The following is a 13,492-nucleotide window of genomic DNA, read 5'->3' as shown; positions in this document are numbered from 1 at the left end:
CTGGAATGGGTTTGGATGTAGTTCTTAGTGAAGGGGCACCTTTTAAAGATATTGAAGAAGGTCCTGTAACCTGGGAAGCCTGGTGAGCAAAGAAGCAGAAGGGCTAATACCTGAGTTCATACAGAGCCTTCCAGGTGACTCCTGAGAGTGGTGGGGGGGCGGGGAGTAGGAGTTCCACTAGACAGGATATCTGGATGGAAGGGTTGCAAGTCAAGATGGAGCTGTGTGTGACTTTTGTGCTTGACTAAAGGGTTTCTGCTTTATGGGTAGGGTTGGGCTATAGGAGAGCCTAGAAACTTCCACCACTTAAACATGGCCTGGCCCCAGTGCAGTCTGAAGGATCTGGGTTCAAGTCCTGGTTATATCTTTAATAGGTTATGGGATCTTGGGTAAATCCTCTGGGTCCCATTTCTGTGAAATGTGGCTAAAGCCACCTATTTCATTTCCCTAATCTGGATGATCAACAACAGTGTTTTGTTTTTTTTTTAGAGATTTATTTATTTATGCATACAAGAACTGGGGTACAGACCAGAGGTGTGGGAGGTGAGAGGATTCACCAGAGACAGAGGAGGGAGCAGTATAGGCACATAGAACAAAGCACACTGCTGAGAGGAGCAGAGGGCGAGTCAGGAGAGGTCTGCTGCACCGTGTGGGTAGCTCCCTGGTCGGGGATTGAACTCATACTGCAGAGGCTGCAGATAGCTTCACAGCACTGCACTCAACCCCTTGTACCACCAACAACAGTGAATTTAAACTGTCCGGCACATAGTAGGCTCTCAATAGGTGGTGCCCTTTTACTATATTGTTCTTGCTCTCACAGCTTGCCTTACTGGCCTTGCTCCTGTGTGCCTGTGTCAGAGATTATGGAGTCATCTTAGTGTCTCCATCAACAGAGTTAAAGAGTCATTCTGCGAGAATCTAGAGGAACTCTGAGATTCTGTTCTCAGCTATTTTACTGTCTGGCTCCAAAACAAGATCTACAATTCTAAACAGTAGGGTGACAAGACCAGCTTGTCACTCTTTATGACTCTGCCTCTGCCTCCCAGGCTGTGTGACACCTTCCCCCATGGGGAGCCATTTCTACTTTGTGTTTAATTGCTCCTCTTTGGGGCAACTTGTCAGCCAAGGCTGCTTTCTGTTGCTTGATGCTACATCTCATCTTAGTTCAGACATTAGGCAGTGACTTTCATTTAGTTGAAAGTCGCTACTTTCAGAGAACACTGCAGATACTAATTTGCCTTGCTGGGGGTCCAGCTGGGTTGCCTGTCTCTGTGCCCTACCCAAGATGCTGGCCCCTCTCTGCGTGGCGATGGCCATGGACCTGTACCAGGCTGGTGGGTTGGGGAGTGGGGATGCCGACAAGGGAGCTTCTCAATTGAGTATTCCCTCCATTGACTACATGACTCCTGGCCTTTTCCTGTGGGTGAGAGATCCTCAGCAGAACCTCAGTTGAGGCCCCTGTCAGTGTGTACCAGTTTAGGATTTTCTATGTTCTCCCAGGTGTGACATCCCATTCAATCTTGATAACAGCTTGTCGGGGTGAGGTGGAGGGGAAGGAGTTGGGGGCAGATCCTCTAATAGGTATTGCGGTTCTCACCTTGGGAAGTGAATAAAAGGGACTCAGATGGGTTACTCAATTGTCAGTGAGAAAGGTGTTGGCCCTTTGCCCATCATAGGGGAAACTCCATATAAATAGACAATGTCAGGGCTGCAGAGTGGAGAGCTCACTTTCAAAAAGCCTGTTGAGGAAAGCCTGATTATCTTGGGCTACTTTCTGGCCCTGACACTCCTATCTCTCCAGAAACCTGCATTCTATTCTTTCACTCACCTGGTAACACAGCCTCAACTATCGTCCCTTCTCGCAGAAGAGTTCCTCCTTCTAGGATGCTGTATGCCTTAGTATGTATGACTTTATGTATGACTAAAAGGTCATTTTCTGTTTTGTTTTTTGCTTCCTATAAGGATGCCTGAGTTCTCTTTCATTTACTGTTCAATGGATCCAAACCTCAGTCTTACATAATGTAATTAATTTAGTATGAATTGCATTAATACTTAACCTTTACAAGGAGCTTTAGTCATAGGCATTTAAATGCAGAGAAAGCTGAAGTTTGGTCGTAACAGAGAGTTTGCATGTGCTGGGGCATGGCAGTAGGGGGAAAGGAGAAGGTGCCAATTACTACACACTCACTGCTTCTTTTCTTGTTCGCTCATGTAATGCTAAGGATCCTGCAGGGTTTCCCCTGTGCACATGGTCTGTCCAGGGGAACTAAGATGAGAAAGTCAGCTTTTGAATTGGATAGTTGGACATATTAGGGGTTGGTGGTTGCATGACTTCCCAAGTCATGTTAAAGATGAGTTTCCTGGGTGCTGCTAGTAGGACCTCATTCTGAATTAAGCACAGAGACCAGTTGGAGTCCAGCTCCCTGGGTTCAGGTTCTGCTCTGCCCCTTACCAGCTGTGTGACTGTGGGATGGCTCCTTAACTACTCTCTTTATTTGGTTCTGGTTCTTTGAAATACGGAAATGATGGTCAATATTTCAAATGGGTGTTGTAGGCTTTAGAGCCTTACCACAGTGCCTGTAGTAGGTGCTCAATAAATATTAGTAGCATTATTTTCAGTGCTGTTGACTGGGGTTAGACCCATGGTCAAGAGCATATACTAAGAATTTTAAATTTGTTGTCATTAGTTATACATTAAAAGGCATACAGCTCTCCTTGATTCTGTCCAGGTGGAAGTGGCAAGAAAGGAAATAATTCTGCAGTTGGATGTGAGCGATTAAATGGCATGTACTGAAATTACCTATCTGAATAATTTTTTATCACCGGGATGGATTGTAAACTGATTTTCACACTTAAATCTTGCTATTTTATTGAATATGGAGATATTACAGCCTTCTTGGGCATGAGATGTGATTCACAGTGAGTGCAACCACCAACCCCAAAATAACTGAGATTTTAGTGACCTTGCTATGTGCCATTTCTAGAGCTTTAAAGGTATTAACTTTTTCTTTACAAACTGTACTTTACTTCTATAATCTCATTTCAGAGGAATAAGCAGACCCAGATAAGATAAATAACTTTGCCAAGATCACATAGTTTATATGTAGTGGCTATGGGATTGAACCTAAATCCTGATCCTTAAGTTCTATCTTAGAACTTGCTAAGATAGTGTACAGGACATAATAAAGTAGTTGGCACAATCTGTTCTCAAATTTTAGCTTCTGTCTTTTCTGTTTTCCTTTCCTGTCTGTTATTATATGGATGTGACATGCTTGAGAGATCAGAGGACCAAGATCCATCCTAGGGCATTGCTTTAAATTCAAGTCAACAACAATGAAACATTTTTAAAATTCGAATTTTTGGAAACAAGATGAATTCATGCTTTTACATGCATTGTAAACTCATTGGGAACTCATGAGATATTTTTTGTGTGTTTTAGAGTAATTTTCCTGTTGTATGTATATAGAAGGCATTTGCAATGGGCATAAATATCACAGAATTCCTTCCTTATCAACTCATTTGATTTTTTTAAAGATTTATTTATGTATACACAAATGGGGGTATAGGCCAGAGATGCGGGGGGTGTGGTGGGAGGATTCACCAGAGACAGTGAGGGGAACAGAACAGGCAGACTGACTGACATACACTGCTGAGGGGAGCAGCGGGCAAGACAGGAGAGGTCTGCTGTGCAATGTGGGTTTCTCCCTGGTCGGCTGGGGATCGAACTGGTGCTGCAGAGGCTGCGCATTGCTTCATAGTGTGGTGCTTAACCCCTTGTGCCACCAGGGAGGTCCTTATTTAATTTTTTAAAGCAATACATTCACAGAGTTTTTTAAAAGTCAAACAATGTAAGAAGTAAAAGAAAGTAAAAAAGAAATATCATTCCCACCTGTGAATTTTAATCCCATAAGTTTACACCCTGTTGACAATTTCATAGTTTGTATTTTCTTCCAAAGATGTTTTCTGCATCTCAGTATGTACACACACACATCATACACTACATACCCCAATATACACACATTTTAATGCAAATTTTACACACATTTTAAAGCATACAGACTGTTCTGCTCCTTCCTAATTAACAATATCGCTTGTGGAGCATTCACATCAAAACCTAATGGTCCTGGGGCCTCCCTTGTGGTGCAAGGGGTTGACACAACCTATGAAGCTATCCGCAGCCACCACAGCATGAGTTCAATCCCCCAACAGGGAGCTGACCAACACAGTGCATCAGACCTCTTCTATCTCACCCTCTGCTCCCCTCAGCAGTGTATTTCAGTCAATCCATCTGTTATGTTCCCTATTCCGTCTCTGGTGAACCCTATGACCTGCCCCCCACCTCTGGCTGTACCCCAGGTCTTATACACATAAATAAATAAATCTTAAAAAAAAACAAAACCTAATGGTCTGGCATGTTTTAAGGGTGGCATAATATTCCATTATAAGTATGTGGTTGACTGTTATTGATGGTCAATTAGAGCTTTTGATACCTGAAGACACTTCAGTAAATACCTTTGCCAGTATTTATCTCTGTGCAACTCAATCTCTCTTGATTTTTTATTTACGAGCTTATGTTGTATAAATTTCTAACAATAAATAAAACTGGCATGAAGAAGAAAGACAGAAGGACTGTATGACAGACAAAATGGAAAGCTAGGGCCTTATTCAGGGCTTATAGGGGGGTTTTCAAGTGCTGTGTCTCACGATTTCCATTGTTTCAGATGACCTTGTCCTGAAGCATCTTCTTGGACCTTTCTCCCAGGTTCCCAGTGAGCAATGGATGGTTACTGTGTGCAATATTGATTCACATGGCACTCGTTTGGCTTTTGACAGGTTGTTTATAAGAATAATGACATCCGTCTGGAGCTGTCTCGCCTGGCCCGAATTGGGGACACCAAGATGAAAATCTATGGTGAAGTTGTGTTCAAGTGTGAAAATGTGGCCACGCTGGATCCCATCAACTTCGAGACCCCAGAGGCTTACATCAGCTTGCCCAAGTGGAACACCAAGCGCATGGGCTCCATCTCCTTTGACTTCCGCACCACTGAACCCAACGGTCTGATCCTCTTCACTCACGGTAAACCCCAAGAGAGGAAGGACGTCCGGAGCCAGAAGAACGCCAAGGTGGACTTCTTTGCTGTGGAACTCCTTGATGGCAACCTCTACCTGCTGCTGGACATGGGCTCTGGCACCATCAAAGTGAAAGCCACTCAGAAGAAAGCCAACGATGGGGAATGGTACCACGTGGATATTCAGCGCGATGGCAGATCAGGTAGGAAGAGGCGGGATGGGAGGCTGAGACTAGAGGGAAGCCAGCGCTTTCAGTGTCTCCTGACTTTGTTTTTATTTTATCTTTGCGCTGGCAGGCTTGTTGATTCTTTTGCTGTCTCTTTAGTGGTGGTTGTGAGGTTATGTTCCAAAGACGCTGTCTCACCTGGGACTCACGTTCTCGACTTCATCTTCCTGTCACTCACTGCACAATTGGCTCAGTGATAGTCCAGGATCCTGGAGCTAAGGATGATTTTACAAGTAGCATTTCCACTGCTACTACAGTGACTGTCATGTCACTGGTGTGATGGTTTCCTCTCCTCCCTCCTTTTATTCCCTTTTCTTCATCACTATGGAAACCAATTGTGACATCACAGATGCTGCATTATGTGATTACTCTGTAGGATAAGCTTCACTGTGCGAGAGCTTGTGCAACACTATACCCTTCAGTAATTGGCAAGAGTCATGTTGCAGGGAAAAATTATGACAAGAAAGGAAAAGGCAAATTGATTTTTCCTGAAGTCATGTTCAATTTAAAGCCTTCCTTTGGTGTGAAAGCCTATATTTCACTCTTTGCAACCTCACTAACTCTCCCTTCCTCTTTATAACATTTTACATTTGGTTTAAATGGCTTTGTTTGTTTCTGCAGCCGCAGATCAAACAAGCTTGCCTTTGGCAGTACATAACCACTCTGGAATAGTAACAAAGAGAGAGGGTAGGGAACCACAAATAGAAAATCTAGGGCTTTAGATGCCTGTACAGTCAGCCTAGCTTTCTATGGACCATGTGCCAATGAAGGTCACATTCTTCCATTAGAAAGGGCATTTCTCCAAAGTGATAATTAGAGCATTTGAATTTCACACTTACTTCTTGGTTGTCCGTTTACGTAGCGTTTTACTCAAGGAGAGTCTTGGCTATGCTTGAGATGCTTTTAAGGATTCGTTCTCCTGGTAAACACAAAAAAGTCTTTCATTTGGACATTTTTTCTCTAGGTGCATTTGGCCAATAATAGAAAGCATTAGGGTCTGTCAGAAGACTTCAGGAAAGGCTAAGCTTCAGTGGGATGGCTTTTCTGTATAATTCTAGAGATGGAGGGAAGGTGTTGCTCTTTGGAGGAACTGGATGGGTTCTGGGTAGAGAACACATGGGAAAGATTGCAGTTTGAGCTGGTTTATTGCCCAGCAGGATGCTTTATTGATTATCTGAAATCTAATCAAAATCAAGAGGCTTCAAATCGAATGTGCTTGATGAGTGAGAATGAGTACCTTGTGCTTTTATTTTTTTTTCCATCAGAAAGGTACGTACAGAAAACATTTCTCTGGAGGCCAAGTCTTCCTATAAGTTTACCCATAAAATGTCAGTAGGACAGAGCCAGAAAGCTGTGTGAGAATTACAAAGGACATGTCATTGTTGATTTTTATGATCATAGATTTTGGGTCCCTGGAGTTCAGTCATGATTGATGGGATTCATGACTGACTGATCTAGACCTTGACACTTGAAAGGTTACTTGTGTCACAGGCAAGTTAGAACATGTAAAATTGCTAGATAACTATTTCTGTTTGTTCTCCACGTGAATTGCTTTCTCAAATAGGATAGTTATTTTGTTTTATTAGAACCAGCAGTAGACCCATCTTTGACAAATATGTAGTCACCCTTATCCTTGAGGGATATTTTTTAGAATCCTAGTGGATGCCTGAAATCCTGGACAGTCAACATGTAATATGTTTTTCCCTATACATTTATATCTAGCACAACATTTATAAATTAGGCATTGTAAGAGATTAACATTCTACCTAATAATAAAATAGAAACAATTATGGCAATATACTATAATGAAAATTATGTGACTATAGTCTCTCTTTCTCTTTCAATATATTTTGTTTTACAAAATATTTTGGACCGCCGTTGACCATGGGTAACTGAATCCAGAAATGTGGAACTATAGATAAGGGAAAAGTACCTGTTTGGACTTCAGAAGACATGAATTTCACACATGGGAGCTAAGGCATTGGCCAATGTTTTAAAATTCTGGCAAATTTGCTGAAAGCTTACAAAATTGAAGAGTAAACAAATAATTGTTCCCACTGAAGCAACATAATATAAAATTGTGATATGATGGACAAAACTTCACTTCTTCATGAGAGTATTTCCTGGTGTGTTTTTTTTTCAGCTGTAAATCTATATTAATGTGAGCAGTTATAAAAGCATCTACAGTGAATCTGAGCATGGTACATTTTTCCCTGCTTGTCCTAAAGAATATAACTAAGAGGTGATTGGGAAAACCATTTATGGTCATTCCCCAAAAAGTGGGACTGATTTTTTAAAACTTAATAAATGCATCCAAAACTGTTGTGGCCACACACTCAGAAGATAGGTTGTCCTTAGGTTATATTCAAGGCCCCCAAACTTCAGTCACTCTGGTACTGTTCCTGCTTGTCAATAGATGCTTCTCCCCAGTAGTTGTGACCCAATTATCTCTGTGTACCTGTGGAGAGAAAAGGAAGCAAACTGTGCAAGAGAGGAAGGAGACAAAAACCTCGACTTCCACATTTGTGAAACTGAGGAAATACTAATCCTGCCTCACAAGATTGTTTTGAGGTCAAGTCCAAAAAGCACATAAAGTCTTTAAATGAAGGTTAGGACATTACTATTATTATGTAGGTTTTTAGTAGATCACAAAACAAAAGGGGAAGGCATATTTGTCTAGGAGGAACTTTCTAAGGGAGAGAAAGAGGGAGCATGTTGTTGGCTTTACCGTCCCAGAGGACCCTGATGCCCTTTCTACGCCTGTGTTGACTTTGCCACTTGTATGTATGTCACATTCCTGATCTCATTTGATCTTTCTAGCCCTTCTAGTTATCCCCTTCATAGCTGAGGGAATTGAGACTCAGACAGTAGTGAAGGCTGATTGATGGATGGCATGACTCAGTTATCTTGGCACCAAGAAAGTACTTTAAGAATTCTAAATAATTTGAAATTGTCTGGCATGATATTTAGATATTCCCTTGATTTTAAAGTTCAGGAAATGGGGCCTCCCTGGTGGCGCAAGGGATTAAGAAGATACAACCTATAAAGCTGTTCTCAGCCGCTAAAGCATGAGTTCGATTCCTGGCCAGGGAGATAACCACATGGTGCAGCAGACCTCTCCAGTCTCACCTGCAGCACCCCTCAGCAGTGTATTTCAGTGGATCTGCCTGCTCTGTTCCCTACTCTGTCTCTGGTGAATCCTCTTACCCCCCCACACCTCTGGCCTGTACCCCAATACTTGTATGCATAAATAAATAAATAAATAAATAAATAAATAAATAAATAAATAAATGATTAAAATAAAGTTCAGGAAATGGAGCTCTAAAGTGGCTCAATGGGCTGAGCTAGTTGCTGAGAGTCATTCGACCAGAATCCCTGTACCCGAATCTCCAAGTCAGGCTCTGGCTTACATCTTCTACAATCTGACATTCCCCTTAATCTCTGACCTCATCTCCCACTTGCTCCCTCCTGCCTTTGCCACTCTAGCAACATTCCTGCCTGCCCCCGGGCCTTTGCAGGTGCCATTCCCTCTGCTTGGCATGTTCTTCCTCTAGATTTTGCTTGGTTGTTACCTTCTCAACATTCTGATTTCAGCTTACCTGTCACCTGCTTAGGGAGACCTTCACCAACAGTACACTTGAAATAGAACCCATGGTCTGGTGCCGGGGCATCCATTTTTCACTTGTCCTAGCACCTGCCATTAGCTAATTTGTCTTGTTTATTGGATGATGTGTTTATTTTTCTGTCCCTCTGTTCTGGAACATAAGCTCCCTGAGAGCAGGGCATGCTTGCCAAGTTTAGGTGTTTAGTACGTATTTGTTAAATTAGCAAATAAAGAGATATGTCACAATGAAGATTGAACAAAAACAATACTCCAAATATTACGTGGCAGGGCTGGAAGCTAATGACAGTGTAGAGGGTGTCAGTGCTTGGAGGGAGACAAGTGCAAGTTCTATCCTTTTGGGGGTGAAGAGCCATTGAGGAAGACATAGCAAGTGCATACAGAGCAGAGTATGGGGCAGAGTAAGATCCAGTCATCATGCCAACCTATGAAATGGGCACAGTTGTTTTCCCATTTTACAGATGAGGATATGATGATCTCTGAAGGTGAGGTCACTTCTTGGAGGTTATCCAGCTAATACATGGCAGAACTCAGGTGTAAACACAGATAGGCACTATGCTGCTCAGCCTATGTGGCACGTGACCGCTCAGCCAAGACTTTCAAGCAGAGAAATAGGAGGTGCTGGGCTAGGGGAATGTCTTGAGATTTCATATGGCCCAGGCTGTCTTAGTAGTAGAAGTTGAAACCTCTACATTGTCCTTTTATCAATGTGCAGACTTTCATCCCCTAGCTTGTATTGCTCTTTCCTGGCCAGAGGAGACTACTCTTAGAACTAACCTCTCCTTTGATGCTGGGCTGACAGCTTCACCCATTTCATTTATAAATTAAGTGCATAAGACAGGCCAAGGGGACTGTGGACTTACCTCGTGTCCATGTCCCCATCCAGGTACCATATCTGTGAACAGCAGGCGCACACCTTTCACCGCCAGCGGGGAGAGCGAGATCCTGGACCTGGAAGGAGACATGTACCTGGGTGGGCTGCCAGAGAACCGTGCTGGCCTCATCCTCCCCACTGAGCTCTGGACTGCCATGCTCAACTACGGCTATGTGGGCTGCATTCGTGACCTGTTCATCGACGGGCGCAGCAAGAACATCCGGCAGCTGGCGGAGATGCAGAATGCAGCAGGCGTCAAGTCCTCCTGTTCACGGATGAGCGCTAAGCAGTGTGACAGTTACCCCTGCAAGAACAACGCTGTGTGCAAGGACGGCTGGAACCGCTTCATCTGTGACTGCACGGGCACCGGCTACTGGGGCAGGACCTGCGAGAGGGGTGAGTGGCCTTGTGGGCAGCATGCTGGGGCTGAGTTGTGTGATTGTGGCACTGGAGTCCCTGTACAGTCAAGCCTTGGGGCCTACCTGTGCTTGTTTTCTTCTAGAGAAGGGTGTTCTTGTGTTCACTGCTTTCCAGATCTGACAGGCTAGGTTTGAATCACACAAAGGGAAACTTAAAATAAATATTACCCTGATCATGATACATTTTTGACTAAGTATCTAAAAAAAAAAAAATAAAGCAGGTAGATACTTCTCCTTGAGGATTTCAGGTGAGCAAGCCAACTATTTCATTCATTCATTCAACTCCTGCTGTTTAGTGGTTCCTACATGCTCGATCTTGGATAAGCTTTACAAATACAGTTCTGAACAAAACAGACACAGTCTTGTTCTGCTGGACAGTCTTGCTACCTGGAATATTTAGCTATTCGTTAAGAATTGCAAACACAGTAAAAAGGCAGTGTTGGTTGAGAACATGAACTTGGGGCCTACACTTGGTGACCTGACTGTCATGGTGGTACAAACATTTTCAAGATAGTAAGTGTCTTTGAGATTTGATTTAGTCTTCTATAAAATGTTGATAATCAAGAACTTTATTCACAAGATATTGATGATGATGGAGTCAGGATGGAATCAGTAGGTTACTCGGCTATTATCAGCATTTAATAAATGTTAGTGATTATATGAGCATAATTATTCTCATCATCATTAATGGGAAAGTACTTAGATTCTTTTGCTAGGAACTTAACTTACCATAGGGGAGGCTTCTGCAAGGAAGAAATATGACAGTTGAGACTTGAAGCATGAATAGGAGCTTTCTGGGCAAAGAGGTTGGAGGAAGTCATTGCGTTTTAGATAGTCAGGACTGTGTATGCCAAGACACAGATGTGAGTGATAACAGCACAGTTGAGGAACTTAACGAAGCCCAGAATGGATTGGAATATGCAGTGGGGGAGGGGCATGAGAGGTGGATGAGGAGGTAGTAAACAAACTGGGGGCTGACCCTTTATGGACAGTGCTCTGGGAGGGCCCCTCTGCATCTTACATTTACACTGAATTCACAGTTGGGGTGAAGGGCAGAGAGAATGTAAGCAGAGATATGACACAAAGACAGAGAGATTTCATAAGCTCTTTTCAGAGTACAGCTTTTCTTATGCTTTATGATGCCCAGCATAGACTACAACTGACAGTCCATGAGTTGTCAGCCTGTTGTATATGAAAGGATAATTTGCATAGCTATAAAATTGTTGCTGAGGGCATAGTTCAAGGGCTTTGAGGATACTACATCTATAATAGACATAGTTCCTGCTCTCAAGAAGCTTATAATTTATTTAGCTGAGGAGCTGAGACATCCACAAGATACTACAAGGCAGCAGCATGCACTTTGTTGGTGAACCAGATCAGGAAGACATGGATATTCAGAGAAGAGGATTTTCTTGAAGCGGCACCTGTAGCATCTTATCTCTGTAGATTGCCAGTGGCTAGAATTGTCTGTGTAATAGTTGTCTGGTGATGAGGATGAGATCCTGGTTCCTGGATCCTGGACCAGGTACTGGATGAGCAGCATAAGGATTGTTTTTGTGAGACCAACTGCATTGCTAGGTAGGTGTATTTCATAGAACTGCAACCCCTTCTTATATTTGGACCAAAACTGGATACTGGACATTGGAAAGAATGAGAAAAAAAGAGTTTTCTTGAAGCTTATGGGATTTAAATTCAGATTAGCTGAATTTTCAATGCAGCAACAACTAGAACATGAGCTAAGATGAGGAGGAAGCCATCTGGAACAGAAGTAGGCCACGTGGCGCTGGTCTGTCTGTTAAGTTCCTAAATGTATTTCAAATCTCTTTGTCGGTAGAATACCCTTGTGGTGGTTTGGAGGATAGAAAAGTCATTTAACTTTTGAGATGCGTGAGGCAGTTTTGGAGTAACCCAGACAGACCTTTCACTGTCTACAAAGGTAGTAAAAGGACTAAATGTCACTTCTGGCATCTCACTCCTTCGTCTTGGGTCTCTTCACAACTCAAGGAACTGGTGTTTGGCTGGAGACAGGCAGACGTGACTGTACCATGCTATGCAAGGTGTCTCTGAGCTCACCTAGTCCAAGGGCAAATCAGTGGGAGTTGGTCCAAGATTCGCCAAGTACAATGAAAGTCACTGCACCTTGTATATTGTCACTTCTGACTAGTCATTAAAGGCACTTGATTGGGGATATATGAGGGGAAATCAGTGCAGCAAAGAGTGCAGTGCAGCTAAGAGTCATCCATCCTGGTCAAATGAGGAGGAACCTAGCAAATTTAAGACATTTGATCTATACATCGTTCAAATCCCAGACGGTTCAAATGATGGTGTTGTTCCCCCACTAATTGTTTGTTGGCCCTGTATTGTTCCTGACACCATGTTCAGAATGAATCAGTGGAGTATAAAAATGGAGTAGGACTCTATTCTACTTGGAATGAAAATAGAGCTTTTCAATGCCATTGTTTTTTTCTTTATTGAAACTGATTTCTCAGTAGAGACATTTTGAGTCCCTTTTACTTATTTTTTTGTACTTGCAACAGACATTATTAAAATCTTAGTATGTTTCAGGCACTGTGTTAGATGCTGGAAATGCCAAAAAACTGACACAGCCCTGAGTTTGATCAAGGAGTATATTGTCCTTCTAGGGAAACAATGGGAAATGTGCTAATGTGTGGTAGGTGTTACAATGGTTGTCCCTGGACCAGTAGGAAAGACGAAGCAGAGAAGCCATGTGTACATAAGGAGAGGATGGTGTTTCGAAGAAAGTGTCCCAAGGTTTCTTGGGTTATTTTATCTCTTATTTCTAACAACACTATGGCCTCTACTTTGATCTTCAGCATCCTGAATAGACACTTCTGAAGATGGGTGAAGGAAAGATGTTTTCTAACATTCTTTATAAAGGAACATTATTCCTTTGGGTCAGGGAATGCTGTTCCACCCAGGATAACACCATCAACCTGGTCACTCAATTTACCATTGTCTCTTATTTTTTTTTTTCTTGGAAGCATTGATCATTTGAGTTAAATGAGACAAGTCCAACACAATTCTAAGACTATATTTCCCATAAACCCAAATGGTGTCCTGTGGTTGGGCTGCATCATATGGCCCATCTCTTGCTCTCATTGGTCCATAACAGGGATGGTGGTTTAGAAAGAAGTATTTGTTTACCTATTCTGCCTATGAAGACATAGGTGGAATGCTGAAAACTTATTTGTGACACAGCAGCATTGGGGTGGCCCAGGTCAGACCCTAGATCAAAATAGTCTAATACTTCAAGCAAAGTG

General features: G+C 42.7%; 1 protein-coding gene across 14 annotated transcripts in view; it reads left to right on the top strand.

The window, feature by feature from the left end:
* NRXN3 (neurexin 3) overlaps positions 1-13,492 on the top strand; it is a gene marked incomplete at both ends in the record, with an annotated part of 1,501,492 nt that overhangs the window by 439,382 nt on the left and 1,048,618 nt on the right. For all 14 annotated transcript variants that reach the window (XM_084241403.1, XM_084241402.1, XM_084241405.1 and 11 more), the window contains 2 exons: positions 4,834-5,272; positions 9,805-10,188. In XM_084241403.1, the coding sequence (XP_084097529.1) occupies positions 4,834-5,272; positions 9,805-10,188 (823 nt within the window). The remainder of the gene's footprint in view (positions 1-4,833; positions 5,273-9,804; positions 10,189-13,492) is intronic.

The sequence above is a fragment of the Talpa europaea genome (assembly GCF_964194135.1).
Source record: "Talpa europaea genome assembly, chromosome: 8".
NCBI classification, from domain to species: domain Eukaryota; kingdom Metazoa; phylum Chordata; class Mammalia; order Eulipotyphla; family Talpidae; genus Talpa; species Talpa europaea.
The sequence above is the reverse complement of the archived record's forward strand: the minus strand, read 5'-3'. Positions and strand labels throughout refer to the sequence as shown.